At 41.5% G+C, this 20,126-nt stretch overlaps 14 protein-coding genes across 14 annotated transcripts; 5 read left to right on the top strand and 9 right to left on the bottom strand.

Moving 5' to 3' along the window:
* Positions 1–59: 59 nt before the first annotated feature.
* LOC140147402 (late histone H2A.1-like) lies at positions 60–419 on the top strand. Its single transcript, XM_072169180.1, has one exon. The coding sequence runs from the start codon at positions 60–62 to the stop codon at positions 417–419; it is 360 nt and encodes a 119-aa protein (XP_072025281.1).
* A 1,815-nt stretch (positions 420–2,234) lies between these two features.
* LOC140147741 (histone H2B.1, sperm-like) lies at positions 2,235–2,612 on the bottom strand. Its single transcript, XM_072169500.1, has one exon. The coding sequence runs from the start codon at positions 2,610–2,612 to the stop codon at positions 2,235–2,237; it is 378 nt and encodes a 125-aa protein (XP_072025601.1).
* A 462-nt stretch (positions 2,613–3,074) lies between these two features.
* LOC140147401 (late histone H2A.1-like) lies at positions 3,075–3,434 on the top strand. The gene has a single exon (XM_072169179.1). It carries the CDS (start codon positions 3,075–3,077, stop codon positions 3,432–3,434), a length of 360 nt encoding a protein of 119 aa, XP_072025280.1.
* Positions 3,435–4,132: 698 nt separating this feature from the next.
* On the bottom strand, positions 4,133–4,735 carry LOC140147400 (histone H1-like). Its single transcript, XM_072169178.1, has one exon. It carries the CDS (start codon positions 4,733–4,735, stop codon positions 4,133–4,135), a length of 603 nt encoding a protein of 200 aa, XP_072025279.1.
* A 512-nt stretch (positions 4,736–5,247) lies between these two features.
* On the bottom strand, positions 5,248–5,625 carry LOC140147740 (histone H2B.1, sperm-like). The gene has a single exon (XM_072169499.1). It carries the CDS (start codon positions 5,623–5,625, stop codon positions 5,248–5,250), a length of 378 nt encoding a protein of 125 aa, XP_072025600.1.
* A 462-nt stretch (positions 5,626–6,087) lies between these two features.
* LOC140147399 (late histone H2A.1-like) lies at positions 6,088–6,447 on the top strand. The gene has a single exon (XM_072169177.1). The coding sequence runs from the start codon at positions 6,088–6,090 to the stop codon at positions 6,445–6,447; it is 360 nt and encodes a 119-aa protein (XP_072025278.1).
* A 696-nt stretch (positions 6,448–7,143) lies between these two features.
* LOC140147398 (uncharacterized) lies at positions 7,144–7,757 on the bottom strand. The gene is given in 2 exon segments (XM_072169176.1): positions 7,144–7,578; positions 7,581–7,757. Coding segments are annotated over 2 exon segments (612 nt in total).
* Positions 7,758–8,264: 507 nt separating this feature from the next.
* On the bottom strand, positions 8,265–8,644 carry LOC140147397 (histone H2B.2, sperm-like). Its single transcript, XM_072169175.1, has 2 exons — positions 8,514–8,644; positions 8,265–8,475 (listed from the first exon to the last, which is right to left on the bottom strand). The coding sequence occupies exons 1-2, from the start codon at positions 8,642–8,644 to the stop codon at positions 8,265–8,267; spliced, it is 342 nt and encodes a 113-aa protein (XP_072025276.1).
* A 2,071-nt stretch (positions 8,645–10,715) lies between these two features.
* On the bottom strand, positions 10,716–11,330 carry LOC140147396 (uncharacterized). Its single transcript, XM_072169174.1, has one exon. The coding sequence runs from the start codon at positions 11,328–11,330 to the stop codon at positions 10,716–10,718; it is 615 nt and encodes a 204-aa protein (XP_072025275.1).
* Positions 11,331–11,834: 504 nt separating this feature from the next.
* LOC140147739 (histone H2B.1, sperm-like) lies at positions 11,835–12,212 on the bottom strand. Its single transcript, XM_072169498.1, has one exon. It carries the CDS (start codon positions 12,210–12,212, stop codon positions 11,835–11,837), a length of 378 nt encoding a protein of 125 aa, XP_072025599.1.
* Positions 12,213–15,681: 3,469 nt separating this feature from the next.
* On the bottom strand, positions 15,682–16,059 carry LOC140147738 (histone H2B.1, sperm-like). Its single transcript, XM_072169497.1, has one exon. It carries the CDS (start codon positions 16,057–16,059, stop codon positions 15,682–15,684), a length of 378 nt encoding a protein of 125 aa, XP_072025598.1.
* A 462-nt stretch (positions 16,060–16,521) lies between these two features.
* Positions 16,522–16,881, top strand: LOC140147395 (late histone H2A.1-like). The gene has a single exon (XM_072169172.1). The coding sequence runs from the start codon at positions 16,522–16,524 to the stop codon at positions 16,879–16,881; it is 360 nt and encodes a 119-aa protein (XP_072025273.1).
* Positions 16,882–18,700: 1,819 nt separating this feature from the next.
* LOC140147737 (histone H2B.1, sperm-like) lies at positions 18,701–19,078 on the bottom strand. The gene has a single exon (XM_072169496.1). It carries the CDS (start codon positions 19,076–19,078, stop codon positions 18,701–18,703), a length of 378 nt encoding a protein of 125 aa, XP_072025597.1.
* A 462-nt stretch (positions 19,079–19,540) lies between these two features.
* Positions 19,541–19,900, top strand: LOC140147394 (late histone H2A.1-like). The gene has a single exon (XM_072169171.1). It carries the CDS (start codon positions 19,541–19,543, stop codon positions 19,898–19,900), a length of 360 nt encoding a protein of 119 aa, XP_072025272.1.
* Positions 19,901–20,126: the final 226 nt, after the last annotated feature.

The raw sequence follows: 20,126 nt of genomic DNA, 5'->3' as shown, positions 1-20,126 counted from the left end.
CATCGGTCGATTAATTACGTTTGCATCATTTACAGCAGTGTTTTGATCAAGTTTTCAAAATGTCTGGTCGTGGTAAAGGAAAAGCAAAGAGCAAGGCCAGGAGCCGATCAGGCAGAGCTGGGTTGCAATTCCCAGTGGGCCGTGTTCACCGTTTCTTGCGAAAAGGTAACTACGCAGCGCGGGTGGGTGCTGGTGCTCCTGTTTATCTGGCTGCCGTGATGGAATATTTGACGGCAGAAATTCTGGAATTGGCAGGTAACGCAGCTCGAGACAACAAGAGGAGCAGAATCAACCCACGTCATTTGCAGCTAGCCGTTCGCAACGACGAAGAACTGAACAGGCTGCTAGGTGGAGTGACCATTGCCCAAGGAGGTGTACTACCCAACATTCAGGCTGTACTCCTTCCAAAGAAAAAGTAAATCAGCTTAATTACTTTAAACCAAACGGCTCTTTTCAGAGCCACCACATACGAAAAAAGAGAGATGACTTAAATGTCAAAGACATGTAAATACGAAAATTGTATTTTAATTATTCAATGTTGAATGATTCTCCTACTACACACATAATTAAGGGCCGAAATTTGCCTGATCACGAAAACTTTATACTTGGCATATGAAAATTACTGATGATACTAGCAATCGATAGACCTATTGAAATTGCATGAACTTGTCGAGATCAACCTATTTTTATTTAGCCAGCAATCTTGTGTTGTCTTTTGAAAATGCTAATTGTTATTTCGTTTCGTTTTGTTCCTTTCAGTTCAATTAATTGATCATTAATTTTAGTCTAAAAAATCTAAGGTCCTATGAGAATGCGGTAACCCAGGCTCAATTGCAATTTTAAAATCAATTAAAATTTATCTAATTGCAAGTGTTAATATTAAAACTATCAAATTATAAGTTGAAAATACGTAAAAACTTTCACCTCTTGCCCTCTCTTGAAAAATGTAGGCCTATTATTATAGGCCAACGTCATTATCCTGTGATTTAAATTGGAACAACATCAGATAAAATGGATAGGTAATTTTATATAGACAGTGGGTCATTGCTCTTTTAGAAGAATTGGTGGCTCTGAAAAGAGCCGTTGGGTTTTAGGCCTGGTGTAGGACTGGTGCCTACTTCTTTGACGATCTCTTTGCTGCCTTCTTCTTAGGTGCAGATTTCCTCTTTGGCTTCCGCTTTCTTGGGCGCAGCCTTCTTCTTTGGTGCTGCTGTATTCTTTGGCTTAGCGGACTTCTTGGTAGCTTTCTTCTTCGGCTTCTTAGCCTTCTTCTTCTTTGCGGCTCTTTTGCCGCCTTGGCTGCTCGTTTTGCCTTCTTTGCTGCAGTTTTCTTCGCTCTTGTTGCCGCTCTCTTGGCCTTTCTCTTTTGGACAGCTGCCTTTTTGCGTTGTGCTGCCTTTGCTCGCTTGGCTTTAGCTTGTGCAGCATCCGGACTCCTTTTACCCAGACGGAATGAACCGCTCGCTCCTTTTCCCTTGACCTGCACTAGCGTACCCTTGGCTACACCGTTGCGAATGGCGGCCTTGATGTAGGTGTTCAATTTGGCTACATCGCATTTGTAGTTGGCGGCGCTGTATTTCTTGATTGCTGGAAGAGAAGAACCACCTCTTTCCTTTAAACCAGCGATTGCAGCTTGCACCATGGCAGCACATGTTGGGTGTGAGCTAACTGCCTTTCTTGCCCTTTTCCTGGGCGACTTCTTTGGAGATTTTCTCGGCGAACCCATTTTGCTCTCAATGTCAGTATGACTCGGTGCCAGAAAGTAAAGAGCAACTTGTTTTATATTTCATACGGGATCGTAAATAGGATCCTAGCAAGTATCATGACGTGATTGGTTGATTATTTACCACCGATTGACCAATGACATAATTACTGCGGTTTCATTGGTTGGAAGTTGTGAAATACAGTATGCACAAAGAGCTGTTGGTTACACGCATGGCTGTGATAGTTGTGGCGTTGATGCAAAAATACAGAAAAAAAAATCAAATTTATATAGGCCTATCTATTTATTCATTCATTTATTTAAAAATATTTGCTCTTTTATACTTGTTTTAAACTGAGTTATTTGCTTGTTTTGCGTGGCTTTTTTAAATATATTTTTTAAAAAACGTATCATGACTTGGGCTAATTCAAGATAGCTATTAAATATGTGTGACAACATAAATCATTCTCTTTTAGGATTTCTTGGTGGCTCTGAAAAGAGCCGTTTGGTTTTAATAGATGTCCGTCAAATTTTACCTGGAAGTAGTGTATTTAGTGACAGCTTTGGTGCCTTCACTGACCGCGTGCTTGGCCAGTTCTCCAGGCAGGAGAAGGCGGACAGCAGTTTGCACTTCACGGCTGCTGATGGTGCGGCGTCTGTTGTACTGTGCAAGGCGAGATGCTTCACCAGCAATACGCTCAAAGACATCGTTCACAAAGCTGTTCATGATGCTCATGGCACGGCTGGAAATACCAGTGTCGGGATGAACTTGCTTCAATACCTTGTAGATGTAGATTCCGTAGCTTTCTCGTCTACGGCGACGACGCCTGGCAGCACGCTTTCCCTTGCGACGTGGGCTGCCAGCTCTCTTGGCTCCTTTTCCACTTCTTGTCGGACTTTTGGGAGGCATTTTGATTCTCACAAAAGGCCAAACTTTCAGAATTCTACTCAAAAATTAAATCAGCAATCGCCGGCAACGCGCGTATTCTCGTTTTTATATGCCAACACAGGGATCATGCGCTTGATAACTTTCAACCAATCAGAGGGTCGCTCGGTTCAACTAATTTTTTGATTGGATGATACCTTTATGATTACCCGTAGGTCAAATCCATCAAAGTATCCAGGCTTTCTTCGTATATTTGGCGCGTTGTTTGCGAACCAATCAAAAAATTAAATACTCAAATAATTCTTCTATTGGTTGAAAGATTTATTCTTTTGACCAATCCACGTCAATCTTTTAATTCTTTAACGTTTCAGGATCCTTTTTTGAGATCCTGAAACAAATTCGGGGCATGGTATAAAATGAATTTTTTCATCGGTCGATTAATTACGTTTGCATCATTTACAGCAGTGTTTTGATCAAGTTTTCAAAATGTCTGGTCGTGGTAAAGGAAAAGCAAAGAGCAAGGCCAGGAGCCGATCAGGCAGAGCTGGGTTGCAATTCCCAGTGGGCCGTGTTCACCGTTTCTTGCGAAAAGGTAACTACGCAGCGCGGGTGGGTGCTGGTGCTCCTGTTTATCTGGCTGCCGTGATGGAATATTTGACGGCAGAAATTCTGGAATTGGCAGGTAACGCAGCTCGAGACAACAAGAGGAGCAGAATCAACCCACGTCATTTGCAGCTAGCCGTTCGCAACGACGAAGAACTGAACAGGCTGCTAGGTGGAGTGACCATTGCCCAAGGAGGTGTACTACCCAACATTCAGGCTGTACTCCTTCCAAAGAAAAAGTAAATCAGCTTAATTACTTTAAACCAAACGGCTCTTTTCAGAGCCACCACATACGAAAAAAGAGAGATGACTTAAATGTCAAAGACATGTAAATACGAAAATTGTATTTTAATTATTCAATGTTGAATGATTCTCCTACTACACACATAATTAAGGGCCGAAATTTGCCTGATCACGAAAACTTTATACTTGGCATATGAAAATTACTGATGATACTAGCAATCGATAGACCTATTGAAATTGCATGAACTTGTCGAGATCAACCTATTTTTATTTAGCCAGCAATCTTGTGTTGTCTTTTGAAAATGCTAATTGTTATTTCGTTTCGTTTTGTTCCTTTCAGTTCAATTAATTGATCATTAATTTTAGTCTAAAACAATCTAAGGTCCTATGAGAATGCGGTAACCCAGGCTCAATTGCAATTTTAAAATCAATTAAAATTTATCTAATTGCAAGTGTTAATATTAAAAACTATCAAATTATAAGTTGAAAATACGTAAAAACTTTCACCTCTTGCCCTCTCTTGAAAAATGTAGGCCTATTATTATAGGCCAACGTCATTATCCTGTGATTTAAATTGGAACAACATCAGATAAAATGGATAGGTAATTTTATATAGACAGTGGGTCATTGCTCTTTTAGAAGAATTGGTGGCTCTGAAAAGAGCCGTTGGGTTTTTAGGCCTGGTGTAGGACTGGTGCCTACTTCTTTGACGATCTCTTTGCTGCCTTCTTCTTAGGTGCAGATTTCCTCTTTGGCTTCCTCGCTTTCTTGGGCGCAGCCTTCTTCTTTGGTGCTGCTCTCTTCTTTGGCTTAGCGGACTTCTTGGTAGCTTTCTTCTTCGGCTTCTTAGCCTTCTTCTTCTTTGCCGCCTTGGCTGCTCGTTTTGCCTTCTTTGCTGCAGTTTTCTTCGCTCTTGTTGCCGCTCTCTTGGCCTTTCTCTTTTGGACAGCTGCCTTTTTGCGTTGTGCTGCCTTTGCTCGCTTGGCTTTAGCTTGTGCAGCATCCGGACTCCTTTTACCCAGACGGAATGAACCGCTCGCTCCTTTTCCCTTGACCTGCACTAGCGTACCCTTGGCTACACCGTTGCGAATGGCGGCCTTGATGTAGGTGTTCAATTTGGCTACATCGCATTTGTAGTTGGCAGCGATGTATTTCTTGATTGCTGGAAGAGAAGAACCACCTCTTTCCTTTAAACCAGCGATTGCAGCTTGCACCATGGCAGCACATGTTGGGTGTGAGCTAACTGCCTTTCTTGCCCTTTTCCTGGGCGACTTCTTTGGAGATTTTCTCGGCGAACCCATTTTGCTCTCAATGTCAGTATGACTCGGTGCCAGAAAGTAAAGAGCAACTTGTTTTATATTTCATACGTGGATCGTAAATAGGATCCTAGCAAGTATCATGACGTGATTGGTTGATTATTTACCACCGATTGACCAATGACATAATTACTGCGGTTTCATTGGTTGGAAGTTGTGAAATACAGTATGCACAAAGAGCTGTTGGTTACACGCATGGCTGTGATAGTTGTGGCGTTGATGCAAAAATACAGAAAAAAAAAAAAATCAAATTTATATAGGCCTATCTATTTATTCATTCATTTATTTAAAAATATTTGCTCTTTATACTTGTTTTAAACCTGAGTTATTTGCTTGTTTTGCGTGGCTTTTTTAAATATATTTTTTAAAAACGTATCATGACTTGGGCTAATTCAAGATAGCTATTAAATATGTGTGACAACATAAATCATTCTCTTTTAGGATTTCTTGGTGGCTCTGAAAAGAGCCGTTTGGTTTTAATAGATGTCCGTCAAATTTTACCTGGAAGTAGTGTATTTAGTGACAGCTTTGGTGCCTTCACTGACCGCGTGCTTGGCCAGTTCTCCAGGCAGGAGAAGGCGGACAGCAGTTTGCACTTCACGGCTGCTGATGGTGCGGCGTCTGTTGTACTGTGCAAGGCGAGATGCTTCACCAGCAATACGCTCAAAGACATCGTTCACAAAGCTGTTCATGATGCTCATGGCACGGCTGGAAATACCAGTGTCGGGATGAACTTGCTTCAATACCTTGTAGATGTAGATTCCGTAGCTTTCTCGTCTACGGCGACGACGCCTGGCAGCACGCTTTCCCTTGCGACGTGGGCTGCCAGCTCTCTTGGCTCCTTTTCCACTTCTTGTCGGACTTTTGGGAGGCATTTTGATTCTCACAAAAGGCCAAACTTTCAGAATTCTACTCAAAAATTAAATCAGCAATCGCCGGCAACGCGCGTATTCTCGTTTTTATATGCCAACACAGGGATCATGCGCTTGATAACTTTCAACCAATCAGAGGGTCGCTCGGTTCAACTAATTTTTTGATTGGATGATACCTTTATGATTACCCGTAGGTCAAATCCATCAAAGTATCCAGGCTTTCTTCGTATATTTGGCGCGTTGTTTGCGAACCAATCAAAAAATTAAATACTCAAATAATTCTTCTATTGGTTGAAAGATTTATTCTTTTGACCAATCCACGTCAATCTTTTAATTCTTTAACGTTTCAGGATCCTTTTTTGAGATCCTGAAACAAATTCGGGGCATGGTATAAAATGAATTTTTTCATCGGTCGATTAATTACGTTTGCATCATTTACAGCAGTGTTTTGATCAAGTTTTCAAAATGTCTGGTCGTGGTAAAGGAAAAGCAAAGAGCAAGGCCAGGAGCCGATCAGGCAGAGCTGGGTTGCAATTCCCAGTGGGCCGTGTTCACCGTTTCTTGCGAAAAGGTAACTACGCAGCGCGGGTGGGTGCTGGTGCTCCTGTTTATCTGGCTGCCGTGATGGAATATTTGACGGCAGAAATTCTGGAATTGGCAGGTAACGCAGCTCGAGACAACAAGAGGAGCAGAATCAACCCACGTCATTTGCAGCTAGCCGTTCGCAACGACGAAGAACTGAACAGGCTGCTAGGTGGAGTGACCATTGCCCAAGGAGGTGTACTACCCAACATTCAGGCTGTACTCCTTCCAAAGAAAAAGTAAATCAGCTTAATTACTTTAAACCAAACGGCTCTTTTCAGAGCCACCACATACGAAAAAAGAGAGATGACTTAAATGTCAAAGACATGTAAATACGAAAATTGTATTTTAATTATTCAATGTTGAATGATTCTCCTACTACACACATAATTAAGGGCCGAAATTTGCCTGATCACGAAAACTTTATACTTGGCATATGAAAATTACTGATGATACTAGCAATCGATAGACCTATTGAAATTGCATGAACTTGTCGAGATCAACCTATTTTTATTTAGCCAGCAATCTTGTGTTGTCTTTTGAAAATGCTAATTGTTATTTCGTTTCGTTTTGTTCCTTTCAGTTCAATTAATTGATCATTAATTTTAATCAAAAAAAATCTAAGGTCCTATGAGAATGCGGTAACCCAGGCTCAATTGCAATTTTAAAATCAATTAAAATTTATCTAATTGCAAGTGTTAATATTAAAAACTATCAAATTATAAGTTGAAAATACGTAAAACTTTCACCTCTTGCCCTCTCTTGAAAAATGTAGGCCTATTATTATAGGCCAACGTCATTATCCTGTGATTTAAATTGGAACAACATCAGATAAAATGGATAGGTAATTTTATATAGACAGTGGGTCATTGCTCTTTTAGAAGAATTGGTGGCTCTGAAAAGAGCCGTTGGGTTTTAGGCCTGGTGTAGGACTGGTGCCTACTTCTTTGACGATCTCTTTGCTGCCTTCTTCTTAGGTGCAGATTTCCTCTTTGGCTTCCTCGCTTTCTTGGGCGCAGCCTTCTTCTTTGGTGCTGCTCTCTTCTTTGGCTTAGCGGACTTCTTGGTAGCTTTCTTCTTCGGCTTCTTAGCCTTCTTCTTCTTTGCGGCTCTCTTTGCCGCCTTGGCTGCTCGTTTTGCCTTCTTTGCTGCAGTTTTCTTCGCTCTTGTTGCCGCTCTCTTGGCCTTTCTCTTTTGGACAGCTGCCTTTTTGCGTTGTGCTGCCTTTGCTCGCTTGGCTTTAGCTTGTGCAGCATCCGGACTCCTTTTACCCAGACGGAATGAACCGCTCGCTCCTTTTCCCTTGACCTGCACTAGCGTACCCTTGGCTACACCGTTGCGAATGGCGGCCTTGATGTAGGTGTTCAATTGGCTACATCGCATTTGTAGTTGGCAGCGATGTATTTCTTGATTGCTGGAAGAGAAGAACCACCTCTTTCCTTTAAACCAGCGATTGCAGCTTGCACCATGGCAGCACATGTTGGGTGTGAGCTAACTGCCTTTCTTGCCCTTTTCCTGGGCGACTTCTTTGGAGATTTTCTCGGCGAACCCATTTTGCTCTCAATGTCAGTATGACTCGGTGCCAGAAAGTAAAGAGCAACTTGTTTTATATTTCATACGGGATCGTAAATAGGATCCTAGCAAGTATCATGACGTGATTGGTTGATTATTTACCACCGATTGACCAATGACATAATTACTGCGGTTTCATTGGTTGGAAGTTGTGAAATACAGTATGCACAAAGAGCTGTTGGTTACACGCATGGCTGTGATAGTTGTGGCGTTGATGCAAAAATACAGAAAAAAAAATCAAATTTATATAGGCCTATCTATTTATTCATTCATTTATTTAAAAAATATTGGCTCTTTATACTTTTTTTAAACTGAGTTATTTGCTTGTTTTGCGTGGCTTTTTTAAATATATTTTTTAAAAATGTATCATGACTTGGGCTAATTCAAGATAGCTATTAAATATGTGTGACAACATAAATCATTCTCTTTTAGGATTTCTTGGTGGCTCTGAAAAGAGCCGTTTGGTTTTAATAGATGTCCGTCAAATTTTACCTGGAAGTAGTGTATTTAGTGACAGCTTTGGTGCCTTCACTGACCGCGTGCTTGGCCAGTTCTCCAGGCAGGAGAAGGCGGACAGCAGTTTGCACTTCACGGCTGCTGATGGTGCGGCGTCTGTTGTACTGTGCAAGGCGAGATGCTTCACCAGCAATACGCTCAAAGACATCGTTCACAAAGCTGTTCATGATGCTCATGGCACGGCTGGAAATACCAGTGTCGGGATGAACTTGCTTCAATACCTTGTAGATGTAGATTCCGTAGCTTTCTCGTCTACGGCGACGACGCCTGGCAGCACGCTTTCTTCCTTGCGACGTGGGCTGCCAGCTCTCTTGGCTCCTTTTCCACTTCTTGTCGGACTTTTGGGAGGCATTTTGATTCTCACAAAAGGCCAAACTTTCAGAATTCTACTCAAAAATTAAATCAGCAATCGCCGGCAACGCGCGTATTCTCGTTTTTATATGCCAACACAGGGATCATGCGCTTGATAACTTTCAACCAATCAGAGGGTCGCTCGGTTCAACTAATTTTTTGATTGGATGATACCTTTATGATTACCCGTAGGTCAAATCCATCAAAGTATCCAGGCTTTCTTCGTATATTTGGCGCGTTGTTTGCGAACCAATCAAAAAATTAAATACTCAAATAATTCTTCTATTGGTTGAAAGATTTATTCTTTTGACCAATCCACGTCAATCTTTTAATTCTTTAACGTTTCAGGATCCTTTTTTGAGATCCTGAAACAAATTCGGGGCATGGTATAAAATGAATTTTTTCATCGGTCGATTAATTACGTTTGCATCATTTACAGCAGTGTTTTGATCAAGTTTTCAAAATGTCTGGTCGTGGTAAAGGAAAAGCAAAGAGCAAGGCCAGGAGCCGATCAGGCAGAGCTGGGTTGCAATTCCCAGTGGGCCGTGTTCACCGTTTCTTGCGAAAAGGTAACTACGCAGCGCGGGTGGGTGCTGGTGCTCCTGTTTATCTGGCTGCCGTGATGGAATATTTGACGGCAGAAATTTGGAATTGGCAGGTAACGCAGCTCTGGTCACGTTTCACCACAACGGCGAGGCCGAGCAGACCAACAATTTTAATTTTGATTTCAACCAACGTAGAATAAAAAACATTTAATGTTTAAAAACAATTTTGCAATTGAAATCGTGTTTTTTGGGTCTAATATTTGACAGCAGAAATTCTTTGAAAGCCCTTTATCAAAAATGTGGCTGAGGTAAAATTGCATCGATTGAAACAAGGAGGTTCAAATCAACCCAACATTCAGGCTCAATTCGTAGGCATATGTACATCAGAAGAAACATCATCATCGATACATGTAGTATTTTTCGTGAAATAAGTAATTTTAGAGTTAATAACTCGCTTTGAAACTCGCCGTTCGGTCGTGGTGCTCGCTGTTCGGCGTGGTGATCTTCAGGCGCCGAAAACTGCCGTTCAACGTGGTGAATCCCAGTGGGCGTGTGCTCGACTTTCTTGCGAAAAGGTAACTACTAGCGCGGGTGACTTGTGCTGGTGCTCCTGTTTATCTGGCTGCCGTGATGGAATATTTGACGGCAGAAATTCTGGAATTGGCAGGTAACGCAGCTCGAGACAACAAGAGGAGCAGAATCAACCCACGTCATTTGCAGCTAGCCGTTCGCAACGACGAAGAACTGAACAGGCTGCTAGGTGGAGTGACCATTGCCCAAGGAGGTGTACTACCCAACATTCAGTGCTGTACTCCTTCCAAAGAAAAAAGTAAATCAGCTTAATTACTTTAAACCAAACGGCTCTTTTCAGAGCCACCACAAAAAAAAAAGAGAGATGACTTAAATGTCAAAGACATGTAAATACGAAAATTGTATTTTAATTATTCAATGTTGAATGATTCTCCTACTACACACATAATTAAGGGCCGAAATTTGCCTGATCACGAAAACTTTATACTTGGCATATGAAAATTACTGATGATACTAGCAATCGATAGACCTATTGAAATTGCATGAACTTGTCGAGATCAACCTATTTTTATTTAGCCAGCAATCTTGTGTTGTCTTTTGAAAATGCTAATTGTTATTTCGTTTCGTTTTGTTCCTTTCAGTTCAATTAATTGATCATTAATTTTAGTCTAAAAAATCTAAGGTCCTATGAGAATGCGGTAACCCAGGCTCAATTGCAATTTTAAAATCAATTAAAATTTATCTAATTGCAAGTGTTAATATTAAAAACTATCAAATTATAAGTTGAAAATACGTAAAACTTTCACCTCTTGCCCTCTCTTGAAAAATGTAGGCCTATTATTATAGGCCAACGTCATTATCCTGTGATTTAAATTGGAACAACATCAGATAAAATGGATAGGTAATTTTATATAGACAGTGGGTCATTGCTCTTTTAGAAGAATTGGTGGCTCTGAAAAGAGCCGTTGGGTTTTAGGCCTGGTGTAGGACTGGTGCCTACTTCTTTGACGATCTCTTTGCTGCCTTCTTCTTAGGTGCAGATTTCCTCTTTGGCTTCCTCGCTTTCTTGGGCGCAGCCTTCTTCTTTGGTGCTGCTCTCTTCTTTGGCTTAGCGGACTTCTTGGTAGCTTTCTTCTTCGGCTTCTTAGCCTTCTTCTTCTTTGCGGCTCTCTTTGCCGCCTTGGCTGCTCGTTTTGCCTTCTTTGCTGCAGTTTTCTTCGCTCTTGTTGCCGCTCTCTTGGCCTTTCTCTTTTGGACAGCTGCCTTTTTGCGTTGTGCTGCCTTTGCTCGCTTGGCTTTAGCTTGTGCAGCATCCGGACTCCTTTTACCCAGACGGAATGAACCGCTCGCTCCTTTTCCCTTGACCTGCACTAGCGTACCCTTGGCTACACCGTTGCGAATGGCGGCCTTGATGTAGGTGTTCAATTTGGCTACATCGCATTTGTAGTTGGCAGCGATGTATTTCTTGATTGCTGGAAGAGAAGAACCACCTCTTTCCTTTAAACCAGCGATTGCAGCTTGCACCATGGCAGCACATGTTGGGTGTGAGCTAACTGCCTTTCTTGCCCTTTTCCTGGGCGACTTCTTTGGAGATTTTCTCGGCGAACCCATTTTGCTCTCAATGTCAGTATGACTCGGTGCCAGAAAGTAAAGAGCAACTTGTTTTATATTTCATACGGGATCGTAAATAGGATCCTAGCAAGTATCATGACGTGATTGGTTGATTATTTACCACCGATTGACCAATGACATAATTACTGCGGTTTCATTGGTTGTTGTGAAATACAGTATGCACAAAGAGCTGTTGGTTACACGCATGGCTGTGATAGTTGTGGCGTTGATGCAAAAATACAGAAAAAAAAAATCAAATTTATATAGGCCTATCTATTTATTCATTCATTTATTTAAAAAATATTTGCTCTTTATACTTGTTTTAAACTGAGTTATTTGCTTGTTTTGCGTGGCTTTTTTAAATATATTTTTTAAAAACGTATCATGACTTGGGCTAATTCAAGATAGCTATTAAATATGTGTGACAACATAAATCATTCTCTTTTAGGATTTCTTGGTGGCTCTGAAAAGAGCCGTTTGGTTTTAATAGATGTCCGTCAAATTTTACCTGGAAGTAGTGTATTTAGTGACAGCTTTGGTGCCTTCACTGACCGCGTGCTTGGCCAGTTCTCCAGGCAGGAGAAGGCGGACAGCAGTTTGCACTTCACGGCTGCTGATGGTGCGGCGTCTGTTGTACTGTGCAAGGCGAGATGCTTCACCAGCAATACGCTCAAAGACATCGTTCACAAAGCTGTTCATGATGCTCATGGCACGGCTGGAAATACCAGTGTCGGGATGAACTTGCTTCAATACCTTGTAGATGTAGATTCCGTAGCTTTCTCGTCTACGGCGACGACGCCTGGCAGCACGCTTTCCCTTGCGACGTGGGCTGCCAGCTCTCTTGGCTCCTTTTCCACTTCTTGTCGGACTTTTGGGAGGCATTTTGATTCTCACAAAAGGCCAAACTTTCAGAATTCTACTCAAAAATTAAATCAGCAATCGCCGGCAACGCGCGTATTCTCGTTTTTATATGCCAACACAGGGATCATGCGCTTGATAACTTTCAACCAATCAGAGGGTCGCTCGGTTCAACTAATTTTTTGATTGGATGATACCTTTATGATTACCCGTAGGTCAAATCCATCAAAGTATCCAGGCTTTCTTCGTATATTTGGCGCGTTGTTTGCGAACCAATCAAAAAATTAAATACTCAAATAATTCTTCTATTGGTTGAAAGATTTATTCTTTTGACCAATCCACGTCAATCTTTTAATTCTTTAACGTTTCAGGATCCTTTTTTGAGATCCTGAAACAAATTCGGGGCATGGTATAAAATGAATGTTTTCATCGGTCGATTAATTACGTTTGCATCATTTACAGCAGTGTTTTGATCAAGTTTTCAAAATGTCTGGTCGTGGTAAAGGAAAAGCAAAGAGCAAGGCCAGGAGCCGATCAGGCAGAGCTGGGTTGCAATTCCCAGTGGGCCGTGTTCACCGTTTCTTGCGAAAAGGTAACTACGCAGCGCGGGTGGGTGCTGGTGCTCCTGTTTATCTGGCTGCCGTGATGGAATATTTGACGGCAGAAATTCTGGAATTGGCAGGAACCCAGCTCTGAGACAACGAGGAGCCCGCTATCAACCGAGGTCATTTGCTATACTGTTCGAGGAGCACGCTATACTGGTCGAGCGGCAATACTGGTCGAGCCGCTATTGTGTTGTCTTTTGAAAATGCTAATTGTTATTTCGTTTCGTTTTGTTCCTTTCAGTCTTCATTAATTTTAGTTGGCAAGAAGAATTGGTGCTGCTACTGGTCGAGTTTCACCACGCCGAACGGCGAGTTTCACAACGCCGAACGGCGAGTTTCACTACGCCGAACGAACAACAAGCAGTATAATCAAATGGCCCAAATTTTATTTGCAGCAATATGAAACGGCAATATCGTTTTTACATGCAACACGACGAAGAACTGAACTTTGGAATGTTGGAGGTGTTGCCCTTTGAAAATGTTTTGAAGTTCTGTTTAATGGCTGGAAAATAAATTGATAATTCATATGAAATTAAAACTAGGAAATTGTATTGTGTTGCATTTTAAAGAAATCAGCAGTTTGTTACCGGAAAAGGCAGCTGTGATTTTTATTTATCTAAGGCCCTTTGAGTAATTTTTTTTAAGCTGTATTTGGGTAAGATCAAATTATTTTAAATCGACGTGGTTCGGCGTATAAACTGCCGTTCTTGAAAAAAAAGTGGAAAACTACGCTCGTTCTCATTCCGATCAGGCAGAGCTAAAATGCGGCTGTAATTCCCAGTGGGTCATTGCTGTTCACCGTTTTGCGAAAAGGTAACTACGCAGCGCATGGGTGCAATATGGTGCTCCTGTTTATCTGGCTGCCGTGATGGAATATTTGACGAGAAATTCTGGAATTGGCAGGTAACGCAGCTCGAGACAACAAGAGGAGCAGAATCAACCCACGTCATTTGCAGCTAGCCGTTCGCAACGACGAAGAACTGAACAGGCTGCTAGGTGGAGTGACCATTGCCCAAGGAGGTGTACTACCCAACATTCAGGCTGTACTCCTTCCAAAGAAAAAGTAAATCAGCTTAATTACTTTAAACCAAACGGCTCTTTTCAGAGCCACCACATACGAAAAAAGAGAGATGACTTAAATGTCAAAGACATGTAAATACGAAAATTGTATTTTAATTATTCAATGTTGAATGATTCTCCTACTACACACATAATTAAGGGCCGAAATTTGCCTGATCACGAAAACTTTATACTTGGCATATGAAAATTACTGATGATACTAGCAATCGATAGACCTATTGAAATTGCATGAACTTGTCGAGATCAACCTATTTTTATTTAGCCAGCAATCTTGTGTTGTCTTTTGAAAATGCTAATTGTTATTTCGTTTCGTTTTGTTCCTTTCAGTTCAATTAATTGATCATTAATTTTAGTCTAAAAAATCTAAGGTCCTATGAGAATGCGGTAACCCAGGCTCAATTGCAATTTTAAAATCAATTAAAATTTATCTAATTGCAAGTGTTAATATTAAAAACTATCAAATTATAAGTTGAAAATACGTAAAAACTTTCACCTCTTGCCCTCTCTTGAAAAATGTAGGCCTATTATTATAGGCCAACGTCATTATCCTGTGATTTAAATTGGAACAACATCAGATAAAATGGATAGGTAATTTTATATAGACAGTGGGTCATTGCTCTTTTAGAAGAATTGGTGGCTCTGAAAAGAGCCGTTGGGTTTTTAGGCCTGGTGTAGGACTGGTGCCTACTTCTTTGACGATCTCTTTGCTGCCTTCTTCTTAGGTGCAGATTTCCTCTTTGGCTTCCTCGCTTTCTTGGGCGCAGCCTTCTTCTTTGGTGCTGCTCTCTTCTTTGGCTTAGCGGACTTCTTGGTAGCTTTCTTCTTCGGCTTCTTAGCCTTCTTCTTCTTTGCGCTCTTTTGCCGCCTTGGCTGCTCGTTTTGCCTTCTTTGCTGCAGTTTTCTTCGCTCTTGTTGCCGCTCTCTTGGCCTTTCTCTTTTGGACAGCTGCCTTTTTGCGTTGTGCTGCCTTTGCTCGCTTGGCTTTAGCTTGTGCAGCATCCGGACTCCTTTTACCCAGACGGAATGAACCGCTCGCTCCTTTTCCCTTGACCTGCACTAGCGTACCCTTGGCTACACCGTTGCGAATGGCGGCCTTGATGTAGGTGTTCAATTTGGCTACATCGCATTTGTAGTTGGCAGCGATGTATTTCTTGATTGCTGGAAGAGAAGAACCACCTCTTTCCTTTAAACCAGCGATTGCAGCTTGCACCATGGCAGCACATGTTGGGTGTGAGCTAACTGCCTTTCTTGCCCTTTTCCTGGGCGACTTCTTTGGAGATTTTCTCGGCGAACCCATTTTGCTCTCAATGTCAGTATGACTCGGTGCCAGAAAGTAAAGAGCAACTTGTTTTATATTTCATACGGGATCGTAAATAGGATCCTAGCAAGTATCATGACGTGATTGGTTGATTATTTACCACCGATTGACCAATGACATAATTACTGCGGTTTCATTGGTTGGAAGTTGTGAAATACAGTATGCACAAAGAGCTGTTGGTTACACGCATGGCTGTGATAGTTGTGGCGTTGATGCAAAAATACAGAAAAAAAAAAAAAATCAAATTTATATAGGCCTATCTATTTATTCATTCATTTATTTAAAAAATATTTGCTCTTTATACTTGTTTTAAACTGAGTTATTTGCTTGTTTTGCGTGGCTTTTTTAAATATATTTTTTAAAAACGTATCATGACTTGGGCTAATTCAAGATAGCTATTAAATATGTGTGACAACATAAATCATTCTCTTTTAGGATTTCTTGGTGGCTCTGAAAAGAGCCGTTTGGTTTTAATAGATGTCCGTCAAATTTACCTGGAAGTAGTGTATTTAGTGACAGCTTTGGTGCCTTCACTGACCGCGTGCTTGGCCAGTTCTCCAGGCAGGAGAAGGCGGACAGCAGTTTGCACTTCACGGCTGCTGATGGTGCGGCGTCTGTTGTACTGTGCAAGGCGAGATGCTTCACCAGCAATACGCTCAAAGACATCGTTCACAAAGCTGTTCATGATGCTCATGGCACGGCTGGAAATACCAGTGTCGGGATGAACTTGCTTCAATACCTTGTAGATGTAGATTCCGTAGCTTTCTCGTCTACGGCGACGACGCCTGGCAGCACGCTTTCCCTTGCGACGTGGGCTGCCAGCTCTCTTGGCTCCTTTTCCACTTCTTGTCGGACTTTTGGGAGGCATTTTGATTCTCACAAAAGGCCAAACTTTCAGAATTCTACTCAAAAATTAAATCAGCAATCGCCGGCAACGCGCGTATTCTCGTTTTTATATGCCAACACAGGGATCATGCGCTTGATAACTTTCAACCAATCAGAGGGTCGCTCGGTTCAACTAATTTTTTGATTGGATGATACCTTTATGATTACCCGTAGGTCAAATCCATCAAAGTATCCAGGCTTTCTTCGTATATTTGGCGCGTTGTTTGCGAACCAATCAAAAAATTAAATACTCAAATAATTCTTCTATTGGTTGAAAGATTTATTCTTTTGACCAATCCACGTCAATCTTTTAATTCTTTAACGTTTCAGGATCCTTTTTTGAGATCCTGAAACAAATTCGGGGCATGGTATAAAATGAATTTTTTCATCGGTCGATTAATTACGTTTGCATCATTTACAGCAGTGTTTTGATCAAGTTTTCAAAATGTCTGGTCGTGGTAAAGGAAAAGCAAAGAGCAAGGCCAGGAGCCGATCAGGCAGAGCTGGGTTGCAATTCCCAGTGGGCCGTGTTCACCGTTTCTTGCGAAAAGGTAACTACGCAGCGCGGGTGGGTGCTGGTGCTCCTGTTTATCTGGCTGCCGTGATGGAATATTTGACGGCAGAAATTCTGGAATTGGCAGGTAACGCAGCTCGAGACAACAAGAGGAGCAGAATCAACCCACGTCATTTGCAGCTAGCCGTTCGCAACGACGAAGAACTGAACAGGCTGCTAGGTGGAGTGACCATTGCCCAAGGAGGTGTACTACCCAACATTCAGGCTGTACTCCTTCCAAAGAAAAAGTAAATCAGCTTAATTACTTTAAACCAAACGGCTCTTTTCAGAGCCACCACATACGAAAAAAGAGAGATGACTTAAATGTCAAAGACATGTAAATACGAAAATTGTATTTTAATTATTCAATGTTGAATGATTCTCCTACTACACACATAATTAAGGGCCGAAATTTGCCTGATCACGAAAACTTTATACTTGGCATATGAAAATTACTGATGATACTAGCAATCGATAGACCTATTGAAATTGCATGAACTTGTCGAGATCAACCTATTTTTATTTAGCCAGCAATCTTGTGTTGTCTTTTGAAAATGCTAATTGTTATTTCGTTTCGTTTTGTTCCTTTCAGTTCAATTAATTGATCATTAATTTTAGTCTAAAAAAGTCTAAGGTCCTATGAGAATGCGGTAACCCAGGCTCAATTGCAATTTTAAAATCAATTAAAATTTATCTAATTGCAAGTGTTAATATTAAAAACTATCAAATTATAAGTTGAAAATACGTAAAAACTTTCACCTCTTGCCCTCTCTTGAAAAATGTAGGCCTATTATTATAGGCCAACGTCATTATCCTGTGATTTAAATTGGAACAACATCAGATAAAATGGATAGGTAATTTTATATAGACAGTGGGTCATTGCTCTTTTAGAAGAATTGGTGGCTCTGAAAAGAGCCGTTGGGTTTTAGGCCTGGTGTAGGACTGGTGCCTACTTCTTTGACGATCTCTTTGCTGCCTTCTTCTTAGGTGCAGATTTCCTCTTTGGCTTCCTCGCTTTCTTGGGCGCAGCCTTCTTCTTTAGTGCTGCTCTCTTTCTTTGGCTTAGCGGACTTCTTGGTAGCTTTCTTCTTCGGCTTCTTAGCCTTCTTCTTCTTTGCGGCTCTCTTTGCCGCCTTGGCTGCTCGTTTTGCCTTCTTTGCTGCAGTTTTCTTCGCTCTTGTTGCCGCTCTCTTGGCCTTTCTCTTTTGGACAGCTGCCTTTTTGCGTTGTGCTGCCTTTGCTCGCTTGGCTTTAGCTTGTGCAGCATCCGGACTCCTTTTACCCAGACGGAATGAACCGCTCGCTCCTTTTCCCTTGACCTGCACTAGCGTACCCTTGGCTACACCGTTGCGAATGGCGGCCTTGATGTAGGTGTTCAATTTGGCTACATCGCATTTGTAGTTGGCAGCGATGTATTTCTTGATTGCTGGAAGAGAAGAACCACCTCTTTCCTTTAAACCAGCGATTGCAGCTTGCACCATGGCAGCACATGTTGGGTGTGAGCTAACTGCCTTTCTTGCCCTTTTCCTGGGCGACTTCTTTGGAGATTTTCTCGGCGAACCCATTTTGCTCTCAATGTCAGTATGACTCGGTGCCAGAAAGTAAAGAGCAACTTGTTTTATATTTCATACGGGATCGTAAATAGGATCCTAGCAAGTATCATGACGTGATTGGTTGATTATTTACCACCGATTGACCAATGACATAATTACTGCGGTTTCATTGGTTGGAAGTTGTGAAATACAGTATGCACAAAGAGCTGTTGGTTACACGCATGGCTGTGATAGTTGTGGCGTTGATGCAAAAATACAGAAAAAAAAATCAAATTTATATAGGCCTATCTATTTATTCATTCATTTATTTAAAAAATATTTGCTCTTTATACTTGTTTTAAACTGAGTTATTTGCTTGTTTTGCGTGGCTTTTTTAAATATATTTTTAAAAACGTATCATGACTTGGGCTAATTCAAGATAGCTATTAAATATGTGTGACAACATAAATCATTCTCTTTTAGGATTTCTTGGTGGCTCTGAAAAGAGCCGTTTGGTTTTAATAGATGTCCGTCAAATTTTACCTGGAAGTAGTGTATTTAGTGACAGCTTTGGTGCCTTCACTGACCGCGTGCTTGGCCAGTTCTCCAGGCAGGAGAAGGCGGACAGCAGTTTGCACTTCACGGCTGCTGATGGTGCGGCGTCTGTTGTACTGTGCAAGGCGAGATGCTTCACCAGCAATACGCTCAAAGACATCGTTCACAAAGCTGTTCATGATGCTCATGGCACGGCTGGAAATACCAGTGTCGGGATGAACTTGCTTCAATACCTTGTAGATGTAGATTCCGTAGCTTTCTCGTCTACGGCGACGACGCCTGGCAGCACGCTTTCCCTTGCGACGTGGGCTGCCAGCTCTCTTGGCTCCTTTTCCACTTCTTGTCGGACTTTTGGGAGGCATTTTGATTCTCACAAAAGGCCAAACTTTCAGAATTCTACTCAAAAATTAAATCAGCAATCGCCGGCAACGCGCGTATTCTCGTTTTTATATGCCAACACAGGGATCATGCGTTTGATAACTTTCAACCAATCAGAGGGTCGCTCGGTTCAACTAATTTTTTTATTGGATGATACCTTTATGATTACCCGTAGGTCAAATCCATCAAAGTATCCAGGCTTTCTTCGTATATTTGGCGCGTTGTTTGCGAACCAATCAAAAAATTAAATACTCAAATAATTCTTCTATTGGTTGAAAGATTTATTCTTTTGACCAATCCACGTCAATCTTTTAATTCTTTAACGTTTCAGGATCCTTTTTTGAGATCCTGAAACAAATTCGGGGCATGGTATAAAATGAATTTTTTCATCGGTCGATTAATTACGTTTGCATCATTTACAGCAGTGTTTTGATCAAGTTTTCAAAATGTCTGGTCGTGGTAAAGGAAAAGCAAAGAGCAAGGCCAGGAGCCGATCAGGCAGAGCTGGGTTGCAATTCCCAGTGGGCCGTGTTCACCGTTTCTTGCGAAAAGGTAACTACGCAGCGCAGGTGGGTGCTGGTGCTCCTGTTTATCTGGCTGCCGTGATGGAATATTTGACGGCAGAAATTCTGGAATTGGCAGGTAACGCAGCTCGAGACAACAAGAGGAGCAGAATCAACCCACGTCATTTGCAGCTAGCCGTTCGCAACGACGAAGAACTGAACAGGCTGCTAGGTGGAGTGACCATTGCCCAAGGAGGTGTACTACCCAACATTCAGGCTGTACTCCTTCCAAAGAAAAAGTAAATCAGCTTAATTACTTTAAACCAAACGGCTCTTTTCAGAGCCACCACATACGAAAAAAAGAGAGATGACTTAAATGTCAAAGACATGTAAATACGAAAATTGTATTTTAATTATTCAATGTTGAATGATTCTCCTACTACACACATAATTAAGGGCCGAAATTTGCCTGATCACGAAAACTTTATACTTGGCATATGAAAATTACTGATGATACTAGCAATCGATA

This window comes from Amphiura filiformis, chromosome 3 (assembly GCF_039555335.1).
Source record: "Amphiura filiformis chromosome 3, Afil_fr2py, whole genome shotgun sequence".
Taxonomy (NCBI): domain Eukaryota; kingdom Metazoa; phylum Echinodermata; class Ophiuroidea; order Amphilepidida; family Amphiuridae; genus Amphiura; species Amphiura filiformis.
This window is presented reverse-complemented; position numbering and strand designations above follow the sequence as displayed.